Genomic DNA, 27,059 nt, shown 5'->3' with positions numbered 1-27,059 from the left:
TCCAAATGACGTAACATTAATACGGTTGAGTGCATTGATGGTGTTTGCAGTTTTCTGGACAACATCTGTGCTTTGCAGACAGCCTGAGGTGTAAAGAATTACCCTGAAAACCTTTGCATGATCCAAAGTCCGAGACTTTTTTTGCCAGTTTCTTATATAAGTCGTTTTGACGCCAATTTGAAAACACATAACCTCAAAATCAAGTGCTGTCTGGGTCATTGGGCGACTGCAAAACTCACAAGCTCAAAATACTACTGCTTTTCCACAGTGCGGAAGGAAGACATTTGTTTAAAAAAATCAAGTGACACAGTAATTGGAGTGATATTATATACTTTAGATTTTTGGAATTATACTTGGTGTATTTCGAGAAAAAGGGGGGGGGGGGCAAGGGGTTAGGCCTCACAGTGGGGGACCTGGGTTCAAATCCAGGTCGGTAAACCTGTGTGGAGTTTGCATGTTCTCCCTGATTTTTTCCAGGTTCTCTGGTTTCCTCCCACATTCCAAAGACATGCATGGTAGGCTGATTGGACACTCTAAATTGCCCCTAGGTATGATTGTGAGCGTGAATGGTTGTGTCTCCTTGTGCCCTGCAATTGGCTGGCCACCAAGTCAGGGTGTCCCCCGCCTCTGGCCCCAAGCCAGCTGGTATAGGATCCAGCACCCCCGCGACCCTAGCGAGGATAAAGCGGTTCAGAAAATGAGATGAGATTTGGACAAATGTTTAGGTAGGACTCTGACCTCTAGTGGGGAGATACGTATACTGAATCCTTGCGGAGAAGATCTCTGATACAAGATGGCCGCTGGCTACTTACACCGCCGACTCAGCCTTTTGACATCTAGCCTTATATATATGTAATTCCTAAACTCCCAGCGTCCCGCTTTGGCCGTGTCTGCCCTTCAGCCGTCCACATCCTGCCAATCTCGACTCCCAAAAGCGCGCAGAAATGGCCCTGCTCAAGTCCAACAAAGTGTTCGTCTGTTTGGGGAACATGACCCCTTCTGTCGGGGTTCTGTCCGCCCGTAACAGGTAAAAATGACGTTATCATACAATGCTGGCCGTGCCCGTTTAATCAATCTTTTAACCGCGAAAGCAGGTCCTCATGTCAACCAGGTAAGTATTAAATTCAAATGGCACGGTATACGAAATCTCCTATTCTGTCGTCAGCTAATGTTAGCCGCATTCATTGGCCTACTACGCTACTGCAAGTAGGGGTCATTGGGTGACAGCAGGCCTTTGCGGCGGAATTTTGAGCTTGTTTGCGGCTAACGCGTTTGGGAGTGCTTACTGGACACGTGATTTGGACATGTTGTGGCATTTGGGGTATAAATGCACTAATGTACTGGTGAAAATCACGCTGACGTCCTTGTCACCTCGCCAAATCGTGATACACACGGATAAGCCATTTAAACGTGATGTTTCCATGCAAAATTGAAGAGATAAGATGGAGGAAGGGCTAAATGCTGCAGTGTCGTGTTTTTAGTCGATGAATATAGTTAAAATTAATTTTAAATAGTTTGTAATGACAGGTTTTTAGCGAAGGAAAATCCCACGTCTTTCAGATGACGTTGTTGTTAAATTCGCGTCTCCTGATTGGCTGTTTAAGGTCGCTTGCTGCTCCTGATTGGTCTAACTTTAGAGGCGTTGTTCACACTGTTATTGGCGCTTTAAGGGTCAAATTAACAATTGTTAATAAGGGATTTCATGTATTTATTTTATTGATCTTGTGGTCTACGGGGTCATTCTGTCTTTGAAAATGTATTTGATATTTTCTACAGCTCACCACATTTCCGTGTGTGTGAGACAGAATGTGTTTTACAATTTTAATCTCGTCGTTCCAAAGAAGTTTATTTTAACACGTATTAAATACGTATTATAAATGATTCTCAAATTGGACCTGTCGAAAATGTTTACATTGGCATTATTATTAGTAGATGTTTGTGCCAAGAGATGACCCCATGGCGCCCTTTGGTCTATTGATCCTTGATAACTTGTTGAGATGTTCAAAGGTTCTATTTGCATGTAAACTCTAATACATCTTTTGGAATGTGTTATCTATTTTCCTCTCGATATTCTAGAATACCAAAACACTCGAGGCATCGTCAAATTATGTAATAGCTGCCCAGATTGAGTCATTTTAAAAAAAATGTTAACCGTTTATAGGGCAAGTGACAATTTTCCAATATTAAAAATCTAAATAAACAAACCAATAAAACTTAACCCTTTGAAGACCATCTTCCAAATATGTGAAGATTACATTTTAGGCCACGTAGGCCACAACATGAACATTTGGTAAACTAATGTGCCCGACAAGACTCATTTTTTTTACTTTGCTTTAAATAAGTCTATGGCTCACACTTATTCAACATGATTAATTTGGTCATTTCTAATTATTATTGTGTGCCTGGGGACCATTGCCCTTTGCAGACATTTCAATCCTAATTTTAGCTGCAAAGTTAAGAGGCTTTTAAAAAGCAGAAGAAACCCGAGACCTGTGTTAGCCTCTGTCTCTGTAACAGGGAACTCAGCATCTTGTTAACAAGAGACCCAATACACATTTAATCCAGTGTATTTTAACAACATTTGTATCACTTAACGGTTAGAACTTCACAGGATAAACATAAATGTGAGCTTCATAGAATTCTTGTGATCGTACGCCTTGAACCCACGTCTTGTTCACGTGCTTCTCTTTCAGCATGGTCTCCTAAGGTCACATACTTTGTTAATCTAAAGCATTACAGCTCACACAATTATTACATCAGCATGACCGGTGTAAGAAAAATCCCTAAGACGCTCACAGTGGGACCTTTTATTCTTGAAATAGTGCTCCAGTTCATCATGAATGGTTTGTCTTTGCAGCTCATGGTGGGGAGGGGTACAGATGGGCCCACCTGACCCCATCCTGGGGGTGACCGAAGCCTTCAAGAAGGACACCAACCCCAAGAAAATGAACCTGGGTGTGGGAGCCTATAGGGATGACCAGGGCAAGCCCTTTGTCCTCAGCTGTGTTCGCAAGGTAAGACGGCACACGGCAGCGAGTCGATGCTAGAAATGTTTCTTTTCTATTCATTTCCATAATCTTTTTCCATCATGTCCTCCAGGCAGAGGCCTTGATTGCAGCCAAACAGCTGGACAAGGAATATCTTGCCATTGGCGGTTTGGGAGATTTTACCAAGGCTTGTGCCCAGCTTGCTTTTGGTGATGATAATGAGGTGTTAAAGAGTGGAAGGGTAAGTTGGTGTGTACTCGCTTAATGACCGCAGAGAAGGTTCCAAGTTGTAATGAAGTCAACCTCCGACAGAACATCACTGTGCAGACCATCTCCGGAACTGGATCTCTGCGCATTGGAGGAAACTTTTTGGTAACACGTGCTTATATTTTGAGTCCTTTTAGTTGAAAAATGGTAAGGCAAAGCTGAATGTTGTCATTTTCTAAATGTGTTTTTTTTCTTTTCTTCTTTTGCCCAGGCTCGGTTCCACGGAGGCCCTCGTGATGTGTACCTGCCCAAGCCGTCCTGGGGTAACCACACACCCATTTTCCGAGACGCCGGCATGCAGCTCAAAGCGTACCGCTACTACGACCCTTCCACATGTGGCTTTGATTTCAACGGTGCTCTTGAGGACATCTCTGTAAGAATTGAGCAATTGTTTGGGCAATTCTTTTAAGAGGAATATTTTTAAGTGAATCATAACATGAGACCCGACTGTTTTTTTTTTTTAATTTAAATATTTGCTGTTGGGACGTGCAGATATCAGTATCAGTGCTCATCTTTGCACTCTAGAAATTTAAGGACTAGTGTTTGCTGTATTTACACCTATTAAACAGTGCCTTCTAGTGTTCACATTAAGACACAGCATTACTGGTAAATTTTGAATTGTAGTTAAATGTGCAGTAAAAATTACATAAAAACTGTTGTTAAATGTCCACCATGACAACCTAATACTCTCAATTCAGATTTATGTAGGTGAATCATATGCCACCTCCAAGAATTTTTTTTAATCTTAGTCTTTACAGTCCAAAGTTATGGCAATTACATTTTTACAGTTTTCAGCTTAGAGCATCTTTATATTATTATATTGTTGTTACATATATTTTTTTAAACAAGGAAATCAGTCAGCTACATAATCTTTAAAGAATGACTAATCATTATTATTATTATTTTCTATATTTATACAGAAAATCCCCGAGCAGAGTGTGATCTTATTGCACGCCTGTGCCCATAACCCCACCGGCGTGGACCCCAGGCCCGAGCAGTGGAAAGAGATATCTGATGTTGTAAAGGTGCGTCTTTCTGCTCTCATTTCTTAGCCACACTGATTTCGCAATCAACATTTGTGATGGTTCCAAAGGCAGCGTAGATTACCACACTATTGATTCTTTTCTCTCCGTCTCCTCCTTCGTATGCTTACCCTCCCCTTCTTTATGGGTTACAGAAGCGCAACTTGCTGGTTTTCTTCGATATGGCGTACCAGGGTTTCGCAAGTGGAGACATTGACCGTGACGCTTGGGCCGTGCGCCACTTTATCGAGCAGGGCCACAACATCGTGTTGTCCCAGTCTTTTGCTAAGAACATGGGTCTCTATGGTCAGTTTTAATGCACTACAGTAGGTCTTCCTAAGTACAATGATGGCATTCCGAGTAGGAATCGGGAGTGGATTTTCACTCCCGGTCCCATCTGCTCACAGGGAAAAAATAATACTCCAATGTTTCTCCAAACTACTCTCATTCCACTCCCATTTTTTTAAACAATCATCAAACATGCGTCTAAAAAATTGTGGGTTTTTTTGCATTCCCATTATTATGTCGGACTGCTAAAAGGCAAAAAGTTTCTTGAAAATGGAGCCAAACAAGTTGATGTTGTATTGACAGGTGAGCGTGTGGGTGGCTTCACCGTAGTTTGTAAAGACAGTGAAGAGGCAAAGAGAGTGGAATCCCAACTCAAGATCCTTATCCGGCCTATTTACTCCAACCCGCCAATGAATGGAGCAAGAATTGCAACAACAATTCTTACCACGCCAGAACTGCGCACAATTTGGTAACTTTGGGACCTTTCAATACGGAAGGAAATGTCATGATGCGAGACAGTCACTGTCACTTCTGATTCTGCTGCAGGTTAGAGGAGGTCCACGGGATGGCCAATCGCATCATCAAGATGAGAGAACGGTTGGAGGCTGGCCTGAAAAAGAATGGCTCTACCCACAACTGGCAACATGTCATCGACCAGATCGGAATGTTCTGCTTCACCGGCCTGAAACCGGAACAGGTATGTTTCACCAAGCCACACTTATTTTAATTTGTCTTTATTCTTGTTCCTTTTTTCAATCCGTTACAATTTGTTCTATTTTTTTTTTAGTTTTTTTTACTTTTTTAAAATATTCAATTATTGATCTTTTTTTAATTAATCAGTGCTTTTTTAACCAAAATATTTATCACTATTTAAATAATAGATTTTTTTGTTTCCTAAATTGATCTTTCAAGTAATTGATTTATTTAAAATAATTTGTATTCATTTTAAATTACGCTGGTATCATTGATTGTCAAATGGGAGCTGAAAAATATTGTCCCTTGGTCCTAAATTTGACACACCTATCTGATTGTAATAAAAACATTTAGGAAAAAAAAAATCATAATTCATGTCTTTGTTCCCCACACCAAATCTTTCTTTCCAGGTTGAACGCATAACTAAAGAGTTTTCCGTGTACATGACCAAGGACGGCAGAATCTCAATGGCAGGCGTGTCCTCCGAGAATGTTGACTACCTGGCCGAGGCGATCCATGCCGTTTCAAAGTAGAAAGAATCATGCTAGAAAGTGGAACAACACCTGAGCGGCAAAGTTGGGAGATTTATACGTGATTTGATCTCTTCTGAACATTTGTGGTATACGTACAATTAGACATTTTATCCGACGTTGTCACGGTACTGTCCAACTTGCTGCAGTTAAAACGGTTTACTTTTTGGGGTTTATTTGATTTCCAAAACAATGTCATTAAAAAGCACACCTTGCTCAATTGATCATTTGAAGTTGACTGAGACCTTTGGTAAAAAAATGTCAAAGCATATTTATTTTGTGGAGGAGACCTGACTGCTGTTCTGCTTTTGGCACACTCACTTAAAATCATTGGGGTAATAGTTAGACAATATTGCGTTCAAATGTTTTATTTTTATGTAGCACTTTATTACTTAATTCAAAGAAAAGCACTGGGATTTTTGAGATTATGTTGGCACTCTTTTTGTCCTTGGTGAGGAAATACGTCATCTACGGTCTGATTAGTTTGTCACCTGACCTAATCATGCGTTTAGTAGATTTCAGTTTTGTCACTCTACCACATTTCAAGGATTTGAAAGTCTTAGTACTTTTGACGTTTTTTGGAGTGTTGTCGGTTGCAGAGCAGCAGTTTCTCGGTCATTTCATTTCAGCCCTCAATTTAGTCACATATAATGAAAATAGAAATTGGGCTCTCGATTCGTCAATAAATGGGTGATTGATGTTTTTTTTAAATCACAGTGCGGGTTCATTTAGTTCGGTTCGGTCACATTTACGTAAGAGCAATTGGTATGGGTGTGTGTATCTGTAGGCTTTAAGAGAACGAAATGTCAGTTGGTTCTTTAAAATTTGAGTGTTGAGGGCATTCGAATGTGATATGTTACATTTTGCCTCTGTATTCTGCATAGTCAAACATTGCTCATGTGCATTGCAGAACAATAAAAAATATATACAATAATTGTGTTCCTGCTATTGTCTTTATTTTACTCTGGTAACTTTAATATGACATTTTTAAGTCTACCTCCCCCTGAGTTACTTTACATGAATTGTGTTCCATTTAAATTGGATCCTCAGTACTAGAACTTTGTAGTTCCACAATAAATAATAATAAAAAGTGGTACTATTATAGTGATGGTGCCACAACTTGTAATTAGTTTTTCTCCAAGTGTATATCGTTGGACTAAATTGTGTTTCTGTAAACTGCTCGATATTGGACATATACTTAAGAGGCTTGTCATTTTTTCTATTAAGGTTTCATACTGCACAAGTAGGCCAAAGTAACCAAAAAAGTTATTAGTAAATTCTACTTGTACTCATTGGTGCGGGAAAATACTACATGGATATCGGATCAATGCTCTAAATGCGTACGACATTCCTTGTGACTCTATCAAATAAGTACTACATTTCCCACAATTCCACAGTCACGTGATCGATCGTCACGTGCCCTAGTCCATGTATGAGGCTTGCCAAAACAGTCCTCCTGTCCAGTTAAGCGCAGAGGAGGCTCCTCCATGACAAAGGTATTATTACATATTTCCTCTAATTAATTAACCTGGAAACGAGGGGTTTAAAAATGAGCGGAACAATGATTGATTCATGGATTTTCCGGAGAATAAATGTAAAGTCAAGAGTGAAGCTAGGTTAGCTAACTAGTGTTGATTGAAAAGCACAAGCTCGAGTGCAGTGACAAGCAACGCCTTGTTTACAGAAGGCTAACGACATTATTATGCATTGTTACCCTTAATTGCAGGCTGATGGAATCACTGAGAAGATAACTTGCATTTAATTCCACTAGCACAAAAGTTTCCGCAATAGTCTGCAGGATTTTATTGAACTGCCCACGACGTTTGTTTCTATTCCTCAGCCTCTTCAGGACATCATTGACTGGATGACCACTACCTCGCGGAGGTAAATGTTATGCTTGTTACATTTTTGTGAATTTGATTACGTATTTGGTTGCCATTATGCCGAATAACATAATTAAAAATCATTGAAAAACGCTCTGTTTAAAATGAAAACGTTCACTGCTATCTTTTGGGTTGTCCTTCCCATTTCAATTGCTGATCTAAATTTAAAAAGTGCAATTTATATAATAGTTTATTACAATAAAACAAGTGGAACATACTGGGATACTAACTAGGCCTGGCTATGGGTATCAAAAATTATAATTGATCAATTTAAAAACAAAAAAACAAAAAACATTTATTTATCTATTTTCAATATCTGAACCACCAACCCAAAAAAATAAATATTGTAAACAAGACACAAAAATGCAGGTCTCCCCTCCATTGATTTAACAAACACGTGCAATTGTTGGACTTATTATTTTAGCTTTGACTTAAGAGCAAATACTTTATAGTATTCGTGCTTAACTATATGGCAGCAGACTCAACTTACTTTATAACAGTTGCATTCATAGTTACTCCCATTTACTTTGAATGTTCATTTTTGAGTCTAACTGTAAACTATATTTAATTCCAGATGACCATATGGATCCACCAGCTCACTAACATTATTTCCACGTAAACATTCCAAATTTATTTGCCCTTTTGCCCAAGCAATCAACATTCCTATTTGCCCAAAGCTGGATTCAGAAAGCTGGGAACTTGGCTTAGCAACCACTAGAATTGGTGCCAATTAGCTGATGGCCATTAACACCAATATGGATGACTGGGGAGGAGTTGGCTGCAATGACTCGGGAGAGCGAGCGTGGCTGTTGCAGAGTCCCAGCATGGAATCGACGCCTCACCAAGAGTCGGAGAGGAGGCCGGGCGGCAGCGTGTCATCTTTAGGAGCCGTGTTCATCGTAGTAAATGCGGCTTTGGGAGCCGGTTTGCTCAACTTCCCAGCGGCTTTTAATATGGCAGGGGGAGTCATGGCAGGAGTCATGCTTCAAATGGTGAGCCTCTAACAAAATGGCCTATTTCAATCTCTTCATGCAACTCCACTTGAAATGGCAAAGGGTGAATTTTAATCCAAATTCTATAGCGGCAATTCGTATATTCTATAGATGCATTTCAATTCCTCAGAGTAAAATAGTAAATGGGTATTTCAGTTGAGTCATAAGTTTCTCCTCCATTTTGATAGTGACATTTTGATGATGTGAGTTACATTTTTCTTTGGTGTTAAATTTAGGCAGAATCAGTAGCTAATTACAAAATAAATATTTGTACTCAAGCTTTGTAATTTGGTCATATTTTGCTTGATTAAATGTTATATTTGTTTAACAGGACACAGTCAGATTGTTGACTGTATTATGTTATATAAAAGGTCATCCATGTGTGTTTAAAACCAGGCAGCAGGTGCTTATATTTTGCTGCTTATGAGTACAATATAATGGTTGCTTGCAGTTAAGTGTATTTAAATGGTTTTTTTAAATGTTGGGGTTTGACCCAAATTCAGTTTTCTGTCTGTGTTATCACTTAATTTAATGGTAAAAATATAACGTTTGATTGATACTTATTGGGGAAATCTAAAGGTTTTCAACCATACAAAATACAAAAACTTTTATATGATAGTAGGATGTAATGTAAAGGATAATTTCTTTTTCAGTTCATGCTGATCTTCATTATCAGTGGTTTGGTGATTTTGGGATACTGCTGTCAGGTTAGTATCACCATACCTCCTCCACACTCTTCCATCTTCCAAAATACTTCTTTTTTTGTTAGAAGTAGAACCCATTGCATGCTTAGATGGGCATTGTACGCTCAAGCTTTCACTTCCTGAATGGCACAATGTGTTTTGTCTGCGCTTTTTCCACACACGAGCCACGTCAGCACTTTAGAAATATGTTCATACACTACACTACATTAATTTGTAATATTGTTATAACGTCTCATCGACAATGGGTCTCATCAGCTGATTTGATTCTCTAAGGTCAGTAACGAGAGCAACTATCAGGAGGTGGTACGAGCCACTTGCGGAAAACTCACTGGAATCCTATGCGAGGTGGCCATCGCCGTCTACACTTTTGGCACGTGCATCGCCTTCTTCATCGTCATCGGAGACCAGCTGGACCGCCGTGAGTCGAGTCGCTCGTTCGTCAGACAATTCTCACACCACATCCATTGCGCGTAAACAAATTATTCTGAAGTCAAACTGCGTCAAACCGCCCTGAACAAAAAACGTGACAGACGATTTGGACGGATGACTTAACATACCTGCATACTGGTGATAAATGGACGAGTGCATGTGTGAAGTCTACCAAGACACTGATACAGTCCTGATCTGATTGGGGCCTTCCTGTCTTTGTATTGCAGTTAGCTGATGTAGTCTCATTCTAACGTCTATAATAAAATATTTTGGGGCATTTAGTAATTGATCCTTGATATCCTCGTTTGCCTACATTACTGGCTTCAACTCCCCAAAACTTGAGTTCTCCAGGCTTAAAATCATTTTTAAAGCAAAAGTGATTATTATTGGTCATTCAAAAAAGAAATGTAACCCTATTAAAAAACGGGGTCCACATATCACATTGTGTTTATTCCAATGAAGACAGAATTTCATTTTTATGTGTAATCGAGGAGAAAACCATAAATAAAAGGCAATATTTCCTGTAAGTAGAAGGCACAATAGCTGTTGTCAGACTTTTTTTTAAATGCCAGTACTATTTTAGCCAATGCGTTTGTCAATGACTGCTCTCACAAACGATGTCCTTTTCTCTGTTTAAACATTATTTTTCTCTGTTATTTTACTTCTGAGACTGTTTAATATTTGCATCTACAACATAACACTCTAAAGTTGTTTAAATTTCATAGTTTTTAGCTCATTTCCACTCATTTAAAATGAGAACATTGATTGTGAAAACCCATTTCGGTTCAGCTGTCTAAAGGGTTAAGCTAATGTTGCCCTAGTTCTTAATTTGTTTTAAAGTAAATATTAGTATGACATTAGAATTTGTATTACATGCAAATGAAGAGTCTCTTTTATTGGTGTTAATAATCTCTTGGGCAGAAGTGGGATGTTTTTACTGATGAAGGCCTGGTAAATGTAAAGTGGTTGAAAGGTTCCCACGTGAGAGTGTCATGTGCCACAAAATCCCACAACGCTGACATCGACTGAATTTGTCTCCCGCTCGCGTCTGAAATTGGACTCTGGCCTCTTGATCTAATGCTTTTTTTATTGTCACAGTGATTGCGGTGGCGTTTCCTGATGGCTCTGTCAGCGGCTTGTGGTACACCGACCGCAAGTTTACCATCGTAGTCACCGCAGTTATGGTCATTCTGCCTTTGTCCATTCCCAAAGAGATTGGCTTCCAGAAATATGCCAGGTATTGCAGTTGCACCTTTGCTTTAGCTCGGCCAAAGTGGTTACGTGCTTGTCGTGTGACTCTATTTCCACAAAACTTTGTGGCAGAAGAACAACTTCACTTCAGTCAATTGACCAATAGTTTTACTTCTTTGAACAAAAAAAATATCAAAATTGTCTTGAATTTCTTTTTTATTTTACATTATGAAAATGTTATGAAAATTCCAAGCATTTAGTTTTTTTCTCTCTCTCAAATATGCTGCTGTTTAATAGTTAAAACAATAAATAAAATTAGCATTAAGGAGAAAAGTAATGTTTTTAAATCACTCGCAGAAATCTGCATGTCAGGCATACATGAAAATATAACAAATTGTCTAATGTTTATCAAAATATCGTATATTACGTTCTCTTTTAACCAAAAAATAAGCATTTGTAAAACAACTAAAATATTGTGAACTTAACATTTTCACAACATATTTTTATTTATAGTATTTAGAAATGTAAAGAGCCCGAGCACTATGTAATTTTGAGTTATAAATTGTTCCCTAATTTCCTTGTTGAAGTGTGCATGAAAAGTTAGCAGAAACAAAACATTTTTTCAATTGTACCAAACCTATTTCAAAATATTCTTCCATTTACAACATTTAGCAACCAAACATTTTTTTAGATGATATTCAAGACACATTTGCTCAAATCTCTTAAATTGCTCTCTTTTTTTCCAGTGCTCTGAGCGTGATGGGTACCTGGTATGTTACCATCGTTGTGATTGTGAAATACATCTGGCCTGATCAAGAGGTCATGCCAGGAATTGTTCCCAGCAGGTGAGAGTACCGCTCACTCTTGTTATAGTTTAAATAAATTGGACATCTATTACTATCAGTGGCAGGCAATCGGTTAAACGCACTTTTAAATGCACAAGCAATTTTCAAATGTTATCTTATGATTCTTGTATTTCTGTTAGTATTTATTTATTTATAATTAGATGTATTTAAAAAAATGCAAGCAATGTAAGATAAATAACAGAAATGTTTCATTTAGATTCAGCATCCACGTATGTGAACGCCATTGTTTTTGTAGTTGAGTACACTTGTTAACTTGTTACACTTTGTTAAATACCCAAAAATTCCCACTTGGCCTATGAAGGGTTTTTAACTCTGGCTGCCGTTGACGAGACGTCATTCTAAATATACGCCAGTATAAGTTCCACGCATTAAAATAAATGTACTTTCTTAAAAAAAACAAAAAGAAGTGTTGGTTCACTGTACTATCTACGATTTGTTTTGTCTTGTCTATGTTACAGTTCTACGTGGACTGCAGCTTTCAATGCAATGCCAACCATATGCTTTGGTTTCCAGGTATTGACATTTTCGCCATTTAAGTTTTGTCTCAAAAGTTTGCCTTAAGAAAACAAATCAACTGTTCTTTTTGCTCGCAGTGCCATGTCAGTTGCGTGCCAGTGTTCAACAGTATGAAGACCAAAGCGCTCAAACCTTGGGGGCTTGTTGTTACGCTCAGCATGATAATCTGCCTCTTTGTTTACACTGGGACAGGTACAGCCATATTTGCTTGTAGTTACTTGAGGTCAATCACTATTGACAGGATAAACAGTAATAAGTGCTTTGAATATGGGAGTGATGCATTTATTTTTTTAGAACATTGTATTTTAATGTATTTCTTTCAATCATTGATGCAAAAGTATGTTTTCCGCCTTGCAGTATTCAAGTGTAGTATTCATTATTTTCATTTTGTCAGGCGTCTGTGGCTTCCTGACGTTTGGTTCCAGCGTCAGCCAGGATGTTCTGATGTCATATCCTTCGGACGACATCGCCGTGGCCATCGCCAGAGCCTTCATCGTCGTCTGCGTGGTCACTTCCTACCCCATTTTACATTTCTGTGGCCGGTAAGGTGAAAATGGCACCACCGCGTGCGTAATTGATTGTTGACTGCGATTTTCTCGTACTCTTGCAGGGCCGTTATTGAAGGTCTTTGGTTGCGCTGGCAAGGCGAGCACGTGGAGGTGTGCGTGCGGCGTGAGCAGAGACGGAGGATCCTGCAGACCCTCGTGTGGTTTGTCGTCACCCTCGTTCTCGCGCTCTTCACCCCGGACATCGGGCGCGTCATCTCGCTCATAGGAGGATTGGCGGCCTGTTTTATCTTCGTCTTCCCAGGTTTTGTGCACTTTTCTTTGTGTTCGGAGTTGTTGTGTGGCTCGTCTCTTGATGATATAACTGTTGTTCTATAGGTCTGTGTTTGATCCAAGCCAAGCTGTTGGAAACAGACAGTCGATCTGCCAGGTGAGATTTTTGTTGTTGTTGTTGTTAATTCACAGAATGGACTCTTTATTTGATTAAATTCTGCCATTATCATGTTATATTGTTAACGTCATATTATGTTAAAATACATAATTCTACTAATTTTATCCACAAACCCCTAGGAAGGCATTTTTCTGTTCCATTAAAATGAAGTTCTCCAGCTGAATTAAAAAATAAATAAAAGTCTGTCTAGATTTGAAAGACATGCTGCTTAAACAAACATTATTTTCCCTAACTTGACTTCCTTTTCTTTTCTGTCCAAATTGAAAACAAGATTTTTTTCGCTAGGGTGCACTTATAATGGGAAATCCCAACACATTCAGAATTATTATACTAGTGGGCACACAATTAGTAGAAATGAGAATCCTCCGCTCTAAACTGATAACAGTCTGTTGGGAATTAATTTCCTGTGTGGGTGCGTATTTACAACAACAGTATCGCAATGAATCATTATTTTGCTGTATATATGAGGTCATTGTGGTTCAACTTTGACAAAATGCCATTTTTGAATATGCAGCGGTTTTAATTTCTTGCTAAACCATTTCTGAAGCTATCTGTGTTCCTTCCCAACTCATTTTGCTATGCTAAGTCACAAACTTAGACACACTCGACAACTACAATTATAGTTCGGACTGTAATTCAAATGGAAAAAAAGCAGACATTCAGCTGATTGGTGTTTTCCTTCCCAGCTGGCACGGACTGGTGGTCTTTGGTATCGTCATGGTTACGCTGGGAGCATTCATCTTCGGCCTCACCACGACCAATTCCATCTATCAGGATGTCATCAGCTAAAGGGAACATTTCTTTGCAGTACTGCAGACATTGTGCGCTCCGGTGCAATTCTGAATTAGTAAATAAGATGTGGAAGCTTCTTGTGACAACTCATTTAATCAGCTCTGACCTCCACCTCTTTGCACATCTGTCCAATAGAACCGGGAGTAAAGGGACGACATCCCAAGTCAACCTTAGACACCTATAGGAGTAACCTTTAAATTGCATGTTTTGTTTTGTTTTAAATTATTTTTCTTTTCAAATATTCAGTGGTTTAATCTGTAGCTGAAGCAGTTTTCCAACTGTTGCCAGTTCACAGCTGCTTATAATTGTGACTGGCTAGAGGTTATACATTCCTGTTTACAAGCACTAAGGGACTTTGTATAGAAAATATCTGAAAATTTGATTGTTACTGTAAATGATTTTGTACATTTTAAATTACGTGTAAGGGTAAGTGACTGTTTGCAGTGGCCAATTGCAATTGAGATTTGCACCTTTTTTTGCTTTGTGTCCAAACTGAAATCATTTTGAATACATATTATTAGTGATTTACACAACACTAAATCAATACTCTCCATACCGCTTGAGATGTTAGCATTTATGAAGCCATTACTGAGTTGGCATCTTTGCGCACAACTTTTGATTGTTGGTATTTACGTAAACGGGTGTATAATACTCTTGCTGGAGCTCAAACCAAAGCTTGGAAAAAGTTCTCTTGAGCTCCCGAGGCAAACGCAACACTACAACCAAAAAATGTCCAGTTGTATATTTCAAAGCAATATTTCAGGTTTTCTTCTATGGGCTTTTAAAGGGATTACAATGTATGTTATTTTTATTACTTTAAAAAAAATCTGATGAAAGTGGTAATGTTGATTTTTCTTTCAAGCTAACATTTGTGTCAAATGTTTTGCCTATTTCTTCTCTTTTTTGCCACCGCGATTCATTGAATGACATGAATATCATGATTTGTGTTATGTGTTAAAAGAAATGCTCATGCTGTTTTCTCCAGAATGGTGAATAGGCTAAAGATTTGAATAAATAGTGTTGAGTAACTTCCACAACTTGGACTGGCAGTGAATGAGCTAAGCTATGATGACTTGGGAAAAATACCAACTGTAATGTATGTATAATGTATGTCCACTGTCCCCAAAAATGAAAGGGTTAAAAAGGTCATCCAGGCAAAAGGGGGAAAAACTGGTAACTTGAAATGTGAGTTTGATTTATTCTGTGAACAAAGATATAACTCAACACACATCAAATTGTTTACTAAAACATCAATTATATTTTTTCCCCTGCAGGTGTGGCAAAGTTGCTAGTCTTTGGGTCCGTCTGTGTTTCATTTGGCGTGTTTATCCTGGGCCTCACCACGACTAATTCCATCTATCAGGACGCTGTCAGGTAAGTTGAACTATTTTGACATCTTGTGAGCATTGTATAAATTACCTTCATTGTAATTTACGTATTATTTGCAGTCATCTAATTGCAAGATAATGCAGAAATGAAAGTGTGACATGTGCATTTATACTTCTGACTCTAAACATATCAAAACTTTGAAAGCAATTTGTTTACTTACCATTTATTTCATGACAGAAGCAAGTATCAAAGCAATGTTATTGTTTTCAAAGAAATATTTCAGGTTTTGTGGTGAACAGGCTTAAAAGGAATGTATTTTTTTATAATAAAAAAAAATCTAAAGTCAGATTGACTGTTACTTATTTTTTAACATTTACGTCTAATGTAATCATGAATTTCTGTGCTGTGTGTTGAATAATCACATGCTGCATTATTGATTTGCTAACAGAAAGGTGTTTAACCCAGAATGAAGAATTTGCATGATTATATTAGAGATAGTTGAACAGTCTTTATTAAAAATGCAGTTAAAATTTGATCAATCAACTTCACATTATCGATAAAGCAACTTGCATGAGTGTAAAGCGAAAACAGTTAATTACATTGTTTTTGATTTGTTTGGGTACAAATTTTCTTTGGACCTTGCCCAAACCGAAGTGAACCGTGTGCTCTATAGAAGAAATACAAGATCACAATTTCCAAACGTCTCTTCCCTTAAAATCCAAATTCCCTGGAAAAATAAGTCTCATGAGTGAGTGCAAACTGACCAATCCATTTTCCATCAGGCTTAGTAGGAGCTATTTGTTAAAAAGGACTGGAACATGTGAAGAGCTGGACCAGGAGCCCACTGTGGAACCATGTGACCTGCACCCTGAAAATACAGCAAATCAACATTTCAAGTACCACACAAATAAACCACTACGATCAAACTTAACTTACCTTTACTGTCAGGAATGTTATATTTCCATACATTTGGTAGAAACCGCCAACCTGGTTGTCAACGTGCCAGGGCTGATACCGAGTCGTAGCCTGGGAATAATGTAAACAAACCAATATCCTCAACCCCTTTAGCAATGAGTCAAGTGATCTTAGTTTCTTCAAAACGTGTAATGATGACATATCTTCTGGAGCTCTACCTCTATGCCCAGGTCTTCCACAAACCACTGATCCCCCAGGAAGTTGCAGGCCATGTCCGTGTCACCATTGTAGACCAGCGCCCGCAGGCCTAAAGAAAGCAACTTCAGATAGACGTCCTTCACTGACGCGTACAGGTTGGTGTAACTCCTCCCCACGATGTCGCTACGGACAAGACACAAAGGCTAAGTGTCAAAATAATGCAAAATTTTAAATGTAAGGAAACGGAATCGATTTATCAAATGTTTAATGTCTTGGTTTTTTTTTTTAATTGTATTGTTTAATGTAATAATGTATTGCCGTGAGGCACTTAACTAAAAGGTAAGTTTACAGTGGCAAAACATTTATAAGTGTAGTTTTACGAAAAATCAATGATAGATGTTCACTCAATGTGTGTGAATTTTAATGAGTTTATCACTAGTAGATGACCAATCCATTTGAAATGGGAAGGAGGCAGCAAACGATCTCCCACATCAAATGGATTGGACGTCTAGCGCTGTCAATAGCAAGCAATGATTTAAGAAATGTCTGATCAGCCCATACTAGCTATTACTTTGCAGTTAAGTGAGTATACAGCAATTTGGTATTAAGATACTAAGTATTAACCCCCTTGGTATCGGTGAAGCACTAGTTATGGCATGAAAACTGAATTTCATCATTCTGTGGCTTCAAAAATACCTGCACAAGTCCCATTTTGGCAGAATGTCAGGAATATGCAAAGCTTTCCTCACGTCACCCCGGTTGAGCCAGTTGACTTGGGCCGTACTATTAATGCAGGGGGGCACCTCACCCAGGGAGATGGCAAACGACGAACCGTCTGAATCCAGCTTCACACAAACAATTTCATCAAAATCAATTTTGCGTAAGCCGAGGGCGAGCGTGCTCACACTTACGTCGTTGCTGCGTTTGCGGTAGTTCTTGAACAGGTGACTCATGGCCCTTTCATAGGCTGGGTGAAACCCACCGCGACCCTCGCAGTTCAAGTAAAGGGCGTACTCATTAAGGCCGCTGTTGTACACTATATTAAAAGCCACACCGACCTAAGGGAAGATTAGAACAGGAGGACTTTTGACATGCGTCACACATATACTACATACCAGCGTCTGGCATTTCTGGGAAGTGGAGTTGGAAAAGTCACATCTTTGCTCCTTGCAGCAGTAAATGTTTAGATCACGCCACAGGCTGCACACGTGCATCAATGTTAGTGTATATATTGCTGACATCGGCAGCCAAGGAGTTCAATTAAAACACAAACTTACTCTTCTCCAAACAGTCCGTGGTAGTAGCCAAAATATACCAAAGTCTGGTCATTAAGTGCATAGCTGCTGAGACCATTTCCTACAGCAAACCCCTAAAAAAGGTAATATAGGCTTAATGGTGAGCTCCACACTTTTATTGTGTAACCACATTACGTACCTTAAAGTTGACATTGTTGTTTCCCGTAGCAATGCGCAAGCTGAGTGTTGGTACATAAATTCCACCGTAACTTTCTCCAAAGATGAAAAAGTCATTCCTCGTGAAGCTTGAAAACTTGGCAAAAAAACTCTGCAAGGCTCTGTAATTGTCCTCGGCGACCTAAACGCAAGTTGTAAATGGTTGCGTCTTAGTTCCTTACACACTAGTAGGGCTGCCCTAAATAACTATTTTGATGGTAGATTAATCAGTTATTGGTATTGTGATTATTTCACTAGTTGGCTTATATATAAATTACATGGTAAGTGTAGGCTTTAAAGTTTAGTTACCAATGTTTATTGAAATATTGCACAAAAACTGCACAGAGAAACGTTGAACTATGAACACTGGCTATCGATGTTACTATATTTTATTTTCCAAATTAAAGTAGATGTTTGCTCGTATCTCAATTTGACAGATTTTTAAGATAATCATTTGCTTTTTCCGAGGGCTACAGAAATCAGAGAATATTTACAGGTCTTTTTCTCAACTTTTTGATTATAAGAATTAAAATAATAAAATCCATATTTACTGAAAATATAAAACATTTTGAATTTAAAATATTGTTTAAAAATAAAAGAAATTGCATATACTGTTGTACTGTTAATGAAAAGAATGTAAATAAATATTTGCTAATATGAGGCTGATTGTTTTTTCCTTCTTCTGGTCACCAATATCTCGAAACCATTGATCACCTCTAAACACAGTTGCTGATTCATTTCACATCCAAGAAGCTGTCCATTAGTTGAATCATCAAGGCAGACATGCACGGTAGGTAGGTCAATAAATCAGTGACTAACTCACCTGATCGTCATCTGTGGCATAGTCCCCATCATTGGAGTAGGAGAAGCCGACCCCTGCGGGGGACTCGATATAAAGCACATTCGCGATCCTGTTCCAGCTGAAAGTGTTCTCGTACAAAGTGCTTCCGTCGTCTCTCACCTGGGAAGAAAATGGAAACACTTAAGTTACTTCAACGGCGTGTTATGTTACTTTATTCACACAGCGGGAATGCTAACGTGGAGAGGTCCATTCTCTGACAGGAAACCATCCAGCGAGCTGCAGCCCGGTCCTCCGTTCAGCCACAATACCAGCGGGTCTTTGACAGGGTCCCTTTGAGAGGTCACAAACCTGCACCACACAAAAAAACAGATTTGTCATTTTAGTGGATGTTAGAAAACCCATTGATGTACAGAATACCAGTCACAAATATGCAAAAAATGGACAATAACATTCATAACTAGGGGCAATTTAGAGTGTTCAACCAGCCTACCATGCATGTTTTTGGAATGTGGGAGGAAACGAGAGTACCCGGAGAAAACCCACGCAAACTCCACACAGGCTGACCGACCGGGGATCGAACCCAAGGCCCCGCAACTGCGAGGCCGACATGCTAACCACTCATCCACGACATTTTTCTTAAACTATTAGGAAAAAGTCAGAGTGTGTTTGCTCCACGGTGCTCCTCACCAATAATGTAGAAACTTTCCGGGTCTTGCCTGGAGGTGTCCCGACCACTGACGGTAGTTCAGGTTGAACGTCAGGCCGGGGAGGTGGCTCACCTCGTCGGGGGCGTAATGAGCCCAAGATCCGAGCTGGAACACCGCAGACACGGACAAAACCAAAGGCAAAAGATGATCCATGGCGTGCTGGGGGAAACAAAAAGCTGACGAAAGAGTAAGAGAAGCTACTTTTTATACACTTGCGCGTGACTTCCTCAAAAAACAAGTCACGTGACAGCGCTGCTTCGTCACGTGATGTTATGAAAGCCGACACTTTCGTTGCCAGAATAAAAATGCCTCGCTTGATGATATTGAAATATATGTATATTCATGCGTTTGATTACTGATTTTGAACAAATTAAACTGCATTACGACAATTTTGTTGCATATTCTGTGGTGAGAAACGAGAATAGATCCTTGTATCTGAGTACAAAACTGAAGATTGAATGAAAACTTGAGTAATTGATGCATGAAGAAAAAGAAAGTGGAGAAACAGGAGGTAAGTCTTGATAACTTACTAGTGTAATGCCAAATCTATTTCAATAGAGGATATTAAATTTATAATATGTCCAGTCCACAATTCTCAAATGCAAATTAATTAAATGCCTTCTGCCATCAATTGGAAGTGCACGTCATTGTCATGCCATCACTATATTTTACTGACATAAATAGGTGACATTATGCACATTATAAATTAATGAGGATAATTTTCTGTGTCCAACATGTTGATCCCTTCCGAAACTAGAGGACAATGGAAATTCATGTTTGAACTAACTTCAGTTTATCACCAAGCGGTGACAATCACTGGTTGTCGATCAGTCCCACTGTGTAAAAAGGATTTGGAATGTCAAACAAATCAACATTGGTAGCCAGACTCCCAAAACTCATAAATTACCTTCCAACGTGAACAAAATGATGGATTTTCAAGAGTGTACCTTGAGGCAAAAACCCATTGGCAGCCTGAACTCTTTTAATCCAGTTAAGCCCAAGGCTGTTTATGTTTTACCACTGGCACATCATCTGTAGTCCTTTTTTTTTAATTCAATTTTATGAATTCCTTTTGCATGAATGTTCTTTCACTCCAGTATAACATTGCATCAATTATCGAATAAATTTCAAAACATTCAAGGGGATTCCGGGATGCCTATGTCCATGTCTTTCCTTCTTTCTCAACTTTCTGTACTAAATATAATATTTTGTAAGAAATCAAAAGCAAATCCAACAAAATTCCGATTCTGAGGCTATTTGTACTATCTATCTAGTACTACACTACTATGAACTTCCAGGTGAGCATCTATACTGCCCCCTGCTGGCAAGCTTGTCAACAGGCTGCAAAACGTTGCCATGGCAACTCTGTTTAAAGCTCCTCCAATTTGCCGCTCCTTCTTGAGATCTTCAAACGACGTACATCCACAATGGTGAGACAATGTTTTTCTCTGTACTTGTAAGGAGCTTAACAGATATTTTGGATCAGCATGAACAGCCCGAACGTGGAGCAAAATGACATTTTGACTAACATGCTAACTTTGTCCAGCCGCCTAAAAACAAAAGCGCAAGTAAAAAGTCAGCTAAGGTCAAGTCTGCTGCCCTCATAGATGGACTCACCAAGGACGAGCTGTCCAAGGAGCAGGTCAGAAGAAAAAACTATGCCACAAGAAACAGATATGTGCAACATTTATTTCTTTTGCAGAGTGGTTATAAATGACTCTTGCTCTTCAAGTACCACCATATAGATCAATGACAAAATACTGTTACATTTTAAGCATAAAAAAATGATTGTACTTGATGTAAAGAAAACTTAGCCAAGCAAATACACTCACATTCAGTACTGGTAACTCTTTATGGGGCATTTTTAAATTGTTATTTTTGTCAATTAAGAAAAAAACCAAAACTAAACCCCATAAAGAACTGGAAAAACGTGATGTCCACATATGTGGATGCCAAGTCTCAATTATAGCTGTGATATGCTCCAGCACCCCCTGCAACCATTTCAGAAAATGAATGAATATAATGTATGAAACCAGAGATATAGTAGTACTACATACTACTATTATGGCCCCCAATAACAATCTAAAGTGCTCTAAAATGCTCATGTTTCACCGCTATTGACGGCACGAGACCTCCAATCCATTTTGCCAGGCAGGAGCAAATGAACCAACGTTCCATCAAAATGGATTAGACGTCTAGCCCCCAGCCGATGAGTTAAATTAGTGCCCAACAAATTGTTCAAATGAATAGCTTTCTGATAATGTTCGTAAACCAAGCCATTTTAGAAAGCCCATATATGTAGGGAAGCTGTCAGTGAGTTAATCTATGTGACGAAGCGATTACAAAATGCATGCATTCCAGATGATGGAGCACATTGCCAACCTGCGAGAAGAGCTGGACAGAGAACGGGAAGAGAGGAACTACTTCCAGCTGGAGCGGGATAAGATCCACTCCTTTTGGGATGTGACCAAAATGCATTTAGAGGAGGCCGTGGCCCAACTCAGAAATGAAGAGAAGAGGGTTGAGGAGGATGCGGGCCGCCATCTGGTGGAAATCAAAGTAAATTGGTTAGAGGGTCAAAGAGGGTGACCTCCATGGAAATGGAAATTCATTAATTATGGCATCTTTCTGTTTGTTACACCAGCTCTATAAGCAGAAAATGAAGCACCTGGTGTGTGAGCAGCGCAACACCATGTCTGAGTTGCAATCAGACCATCAAACTCATCTGGAGACCGTGCAAAAAGAGCAAGCCGAGCTGGAGAAGGAGCTTCACAAAAGGATAGCCGGCATCACCATAGAAGCCCACGGGCTGGATATTGAACACCTTGTTATTGAGCTAGAAAAGGTGAGGATGACTTTGACTTTTGAATCAATTCTCATTAGTGTTACACCGATACCAAGTACAGATACTGCATTAAAAGTAGTATGTCATAAGTACTAAGAAATTACATTTTGCCTTTTTTGAGATTGACTTTCCAATCACACACAGAATGAACGCTCATTTATTCACTGCCTGCCGTCCCTCACGTAAATAAATTAGACGTCTACAGCTGTCAATGGTAGCATATGGATTAAAACAAATACAATTTGTCCCCTGGCCAAGATGCAAAACCCCCCGCCAAATAGCTTTTTACTACTAGATGTCCAATCCATATGCGGTCGGAGGGTGGAATCAAATCATTTTTTTATTACTGCCAAGCCCTCCCACTTGAAAAATAGATTGATCTCTGTACGACCAAGAAATTGTTTTACATGGAAGGGAGTATTCAGCAATGATATCTCTTAAATCTATCAAAAACATCATATAGGTACAGTATACAACATCAAAAATGCAATCGGTGCAACACTAATAATTATCAATGCACTTTTCTTAGCCAGCCTTTTAATTATTTGTTCACAGCGACACAATGAAGAAGTGACTAAAACAAAAAAGAGCTGGGAGCATGAACTGACAGGTAAAACTTGAGCAATTGCTTCTTTCTATTTTTATTTTTTTAAATACCGTATTTTCCGCACTATAAGATGCAACGAAATAACTTACATTTTCTTAAAGTGCAGTGCGCTTCATATATGAAACATTGGTTAATCCTTACGCTACTATGTTTTATAATTCGGTGAACTGTATATATGAAACAAATTTTAAGGCCATTTTTTGAAGATGCGCCTTATTTTGTGGAATATACTGTATACCTTAAAATCTAATCCTCGGCATAAACTGAGCCTTGCCAGAAAATCGCTAACATTTGCGACTGCATGACTTTTAAAAACTCTTTATATATGCCACAAAACGATGCATAAGGATTAAATTTCAGCAGATGGTGCAAAAATCATGTTTTAGTTGCTTTAGACCAAGAAAAAAAACAGCAGGTAGCCAAGATTTCGAGTCAAAAATCCAAGCATAAGTATGCGAAAAAAGTGTTTGTTTTTTCATGGCAAATAATGGGCATAGTGAGCTCAATTATTGTGTCAATTTGTTCATAAATTTGAGTAGAAACAGAGGCTCGCTGCAAGGAAAAGCTGGAGCTTCTGCACCAGGAGCTGCTCAACATGAGAAAAAAGGAAATCATTGAACGAGAGACCCAATGGAATAGTCACACGAGTGTTGTGATCACAGATCATCACAAAATATTCGGGGACGCGCTCTCGCTCCTCAATCAAACCATGGAACGAGATCTTTTTCACAACGATTCGTTGAAGGTGAGGACATTCATCAGACATTGTTGTTTGAGTCTTTTATAAATATTTAACAATAAAATGACCCTTTAATATTTACGTGGTTTTATCTCCCAGAAACTAATTGAAGAAACAAAGATAAAACAAAAAGAGAAGGAAAAGACTTTGACTCGTGTACTACCAGAAAACAAGCGTCTCAATAAGCTTCTCCTCGAGGTTGAGGAAAAAACTGATGACGTTCAGAGAAAAATGAAGAACCCCATTCGGAAAGAGGTTCTATTTTTTTATATTTTGGTTCATAAGTATGCATATTTCATGTTGCACCAGCCTGAAGTTGCATTTCTGCAGTCCAATCATACGATGTGAATTCACATTAGTTGGTGTTTAGGAGAGAGTTCATTCACTGCTAATCCCCCCTGGGTTAAAATATATTGGACATCTGTCCCCGTCATTGGCAAACAATGCATTTAAATGTTGCTGTCAGATGCTTGATTTCTAGATTTTAACAGGACTCCATCGAAAAGATGAAAGAAAAGGAACTCGAAGATCAGAAAGAGAAATTAGAGCAACTAAAGCAGAAATTGACCGAGGTAAAAAAAAAAATCTAAAGTGAAGCGTTATGAGCTTCTCTTACTATCCGCATACTTGAATTGCCCCTCAGCTTCAGCGGGAACGAGATGAATTGGGTGCGACCCTCTCTCGGCACGTTGAGAGTGCTCAGCGGGAAGAAGATGAGAAGAACGCAAAGATGGAGGAGAAAGTCAAGGACTTGATGGATCATTTGGAGACCACTCAAGCCAACATCTCCACTTTCTTATTAGTCTCTAATTTGGGCAAATGTGAACACAAGAGCAACATAAGCAGTGTTGAGGTAAACCCCTCCCCCTTCTTTATTTTCTGGACTTTAAGTCACATCCTTTTTTTCTCCACAGTTTGGTAAACATGTGAAATTGTGCTCCCAGGCTATAGTTAACTGTTACCCATTAATTTTATGCATACTTTTTTTATTCTAATGTTATTACAATAATTATGTCTGTATTTGCTACTTTAAAAATGTAATTAGATTAGATTAGGTAACTTTATTCATCCCGTATTCGGGAAATTTCATTGTCACAGTAGCTAGAGGGTGAGAATACAGCACAGGAAAAGACATTTTAGACATAAATAAATAGGTAATAAATAAGTTAATAAATAAAATAATAATAAAAATAAATAAATAAATATATAAATAAATAAGCGTGTTGCTGAAATATATATATATATATATATATATATATATATATATATATATATATATATATATATGTATATATACATACATATATAAATATACATATACATACACATACATACACAGATGTACATGTACATTAATTATCCATCCATAAATGTGGCACATTTATATTTCATTCCTCTTCATCATATATTTTCTGGCAGGTGTGTTTTACACTAAGGTGGGGTTCATAGTCTGTAAATATTCTGAAATTATTCAGGTTCTGTATTGTCAGTATAGAAAATGCAAAACAAAAATGTAATCTCCATTAGTGCAATTGAAAAAAATATATGTATATAATTATAATGTTTTATATACACTTAAAGTCAGCTTTTTTATAACTTCCGACAAAATACACTTACATTTGTGGTTTTGTTTTGGCAAGCAAAGGAATACTTTTACGAGCAAGCTAGCTAGAATGCTGCTCGTACTGAAATGTAAATAATTAGAGTTATTTTAATTTTTTTCTCTTTCTACTTCACAGGAAATATTAAACTCCAGCAATACATCCATTAAGGAGTTGCAATACAAAATATCCCAGATATCCAAGGTTAGTTGACCTTTGCCCGGTTGACTAAATTTGTTACATGCAACCAAATATATATTGTTTATAAGGAAAACGTGTGTTCTTCTGGCAGGCCCGTCAGGATTTATTGCTGAGGTATGAGAAAAAGCAAAGAGCGCTCGGTGTTCCCGTGGATGACCTTTGTGTGCCATATGACCCATTTAGGAATAAATATTGGGTGTATAATCAATTTTAAATCAAACAACAGAACCCAGGACGTCTGATTGGTCAGGACTTGTCTGGTTTTGGTTAACTTGAAAAATGGAACTACTAAATCAAGTACCGTTGAGCTATCAAATTTTGCTTTTGTCACATAATGGAACATTTTATGTACATTTGATCAATTAAATTTGCATGAATGGAAGAGACAAAGTCTGATTTTTATTCACTACTTGCTTTTATGTAGGGGAAAAATGAATCTATATATTTTTTCCAAGTCTAGTTGATAAAAATTGAATGAATACAGATTTTAATGTACATGACTGGAGGATGTGAAAATGGAAAACATTATGGTGTTTACTTAAATGAACTGACGGCCTCTCATTATCAAAGGCAAGCAATGAGCAAATTTATAAAAATACATATTTGGAAACCATGTTGGGTCACACCTTTATTCTAAATGCTAATTTTGTGGCCTACATGACTCATAATGGACTCATAACTAGGTGTCTATGAGGTGAAGTATTTTTAAATGACCCAAAATAGTCACTTGCCTTAACAAGGTTTAATGAAACAATTATTCATTGAAAAGAACGAGAACGGTCCAAGCCGTGGATTGCCACTTTTGTTACAATTTTAGCAATGCAAAAGCTTTTCAAATGATGCAACGAGTGACAAAAACATCTTTTTAATTAGGCCATTACTGTATGTATGCCTTATAAAGTACAGCAATAAAGAAAGGCATTTTTCTCATTAAAAATTTTGATTTTTACGGGTGGGGACTAGCTTTCACACAGATGACTAGTTTTCCATCTAATGAGTGAAAATGGATAATTTCCCAAGGCACACTGGTCTAAATTATTTTGTATTAATAGACCACAAATTAAAACGACGATGACCTTTTTTGAGCGCAAATCAGAAGCATTCTGAACCCGAGAGAATAAATGTCTCGTGTCACTTTTAGCCGACAGCACGCTTTGGTAAAATCTTCTTCTCCAACTAAAACGGTCCCAGTCACGTCTTGTTGATCTCCAAGGAAGTGCTACACATTGGATGATGGCAGTCAAGCCCTTTTGAAGACCCTGTCTATTAATATTCCTTCCTAAATACACTGATGGCTAGGATGACATCGCTGGGACTTCAAACCTTGGAATGAACCCAACAATTCCAATCTCGACATCTAGTTGCCAGTGGAGCGCCACGCGGGCTGGATCCAATTGCGTATTGTATTCTGCGGTGAAACCAGCTCCACTGCATCAAGTGATTGCTCTTCCTTTTAGTATTAATAATAGAGGACCAAGTTATTGTTCTGGTGAAACACAGTATTCTGCCGCAACAGCATCGCAGTGAGGGGTCCTCTAAGGTTTCGG

At 38.4% G+C, this 27,059-nt stretch overlaps 4 protein-coding genes across 4 annotated transcripts; 3 read left to right on the top strand and 1 right to left on the bottom strand.

The window, feature by feature from the left end:
- Positions 1 to 853: 853 nt before the first annotated feature.
- Positions 854 to 6,721, top strand: LOC144066711 (aspartate aminotransferase, mitochondrial-like). The gene is made up of 10 exons (XM_077589972.1): positions 854 to 1,027; positions 2,858 to 3,014; positions 3,100 to 3,228; positions 3,300 to 3,359; positions 3,466 to 3,627; positions 4,175 to 4,279; positions 4,432 to 4,582; positions 4,868 to 5,033; positions 5,111 to 5,261; positions 5,668 to 6,721. The coding sequence occupies exons 1-10, from the start codon at positions 945 to 947 to the stop codon at positions 5,788 to 5,790; spliced, it is 1,287 nt and encodes a 428-aa protein (XP_077446098.1). The 5' UTR covers positions 854 to 944; the 3' UTR covers positions 5,791 to 6,721.
- Positions 6,722 to 7,222: 501 nt separating this feature from the next.
- Positions 7,223 to 14,257, top strand: slc38a7 (solute carrier family 38 member 7). Its single transcript, XM_077594834.1, has 13 exons — positions 7,223 to 7,283; positions 7,514 to 7,671; positions 8,245 to 8,662; positions 9,316 to 9,369; positions 9,640 to 9,784; positions 10,894 to 11,032; positions 11,733 to 11,831; positions 12,311 to 12,365; positions 12,446 to 12,560; positions 12,763 to 12,910; positions 12,979 to 13,178; positions 13,253 to 13,304; positions 14,012 to 14,257. The coding sequence occupies exons 3-13, from the start codon at positions 8,408 to 8,410 to the stop codon at positions 14,112 to 14,114; spliced, it is 1,365 nt and encodes a 454-aa protein (XP_077450960.1). The 5' UTR covers positions 7,223 to 7,283; positions 7,514 to 7,671; positions 8,245 to 8,407; the 3' UTR covers positions 14,115 to 14,257.
- Positions 14,258 to 15,939: 1,682 nt separating this feature from the next.
- On the bottom strand, positions 15,940 to 19,806 carry LOC144069259 (lysosomal protective protein). The gene is made up of 11 exons (XM_077594509.1): positions 19,500 to 19,806; positions 19,049 to 19,160; positions 18,834 to 18,971; positions 17,994 to 18,152; positions 17,837 to 17,928; positions 17,675 to 17,759; positions 17,471 to 17,617; positions 17,256 to 17,404; positions 16,580 to 16,742; positions 16,383 to 16,472; positions 15,940 to 16,314 (listed from the first exon to the last, which is right to left on the bottom strand). Exons 1-11 carry the CDS (start codon positions 19,670 to 19,672, stop codon positions 16,231 to 16,233), a joined length of 1,392 nt encoding a protein of 463 aa, XP_077450635.1. The 5' UTR covers positions 19,673 to 19,806; the 3' UTR covers positions 15,940 to 16,230.
- Positions 19,807 to 20,453: 647 nt separating this feature from the next.
- Positions 20,454 to 25,888, top strand: drc4 (dynein regulatory complex subunit 4). The gene is made up of 11 exons (XM_077594495.1): positions 20,454 to 20,949; positions 21,066 to 21,161; positions 21,881 to 22,078; positions 22,164 to 22,364; positions 22,920 to 22,974; positions 23,511 to 23,716; positions 23,810 to 23,965; positions 24,202 to 24,282; positions 24,354 to 24,563; positions 25,450 to 25,515; positions 25,604 to 25,888. The coding sequence occupies exons 1-11, from the start codon at positions 20,947 to 20,949 to the stop codon at positions 25,724 to 25,726; spliced, it is 1,395 nt and encodes a 464-aa protein (XP_077450621.1). The 5' UTR covers positions 20,454 to 20,946; the 3' UTR covers positions 25,727 to 25,888.
- The last annotated feature ends 1,171 nt before the right edge of the window (positions 25,889 to 27,059 follow it).

Source organism: Stigmatopora argus, chromosome 2, assembly GCF_051989625.1.
Source record: "Stigmatopora argus isolate UIUO_Sarg chromosome 2, RoL_Sarg_1.0, whole genome shotgun sequence".
Lineage (NCBI taxonomy): Eukaryota > Metazoa > Chordata > Actinopteri > Syngnathiformes > Syngnathidae > Stigmatopora > Stigmatopora argus.
This window is presented reverse-complemented; position numbering and strand designations above follow the sequence as displayed.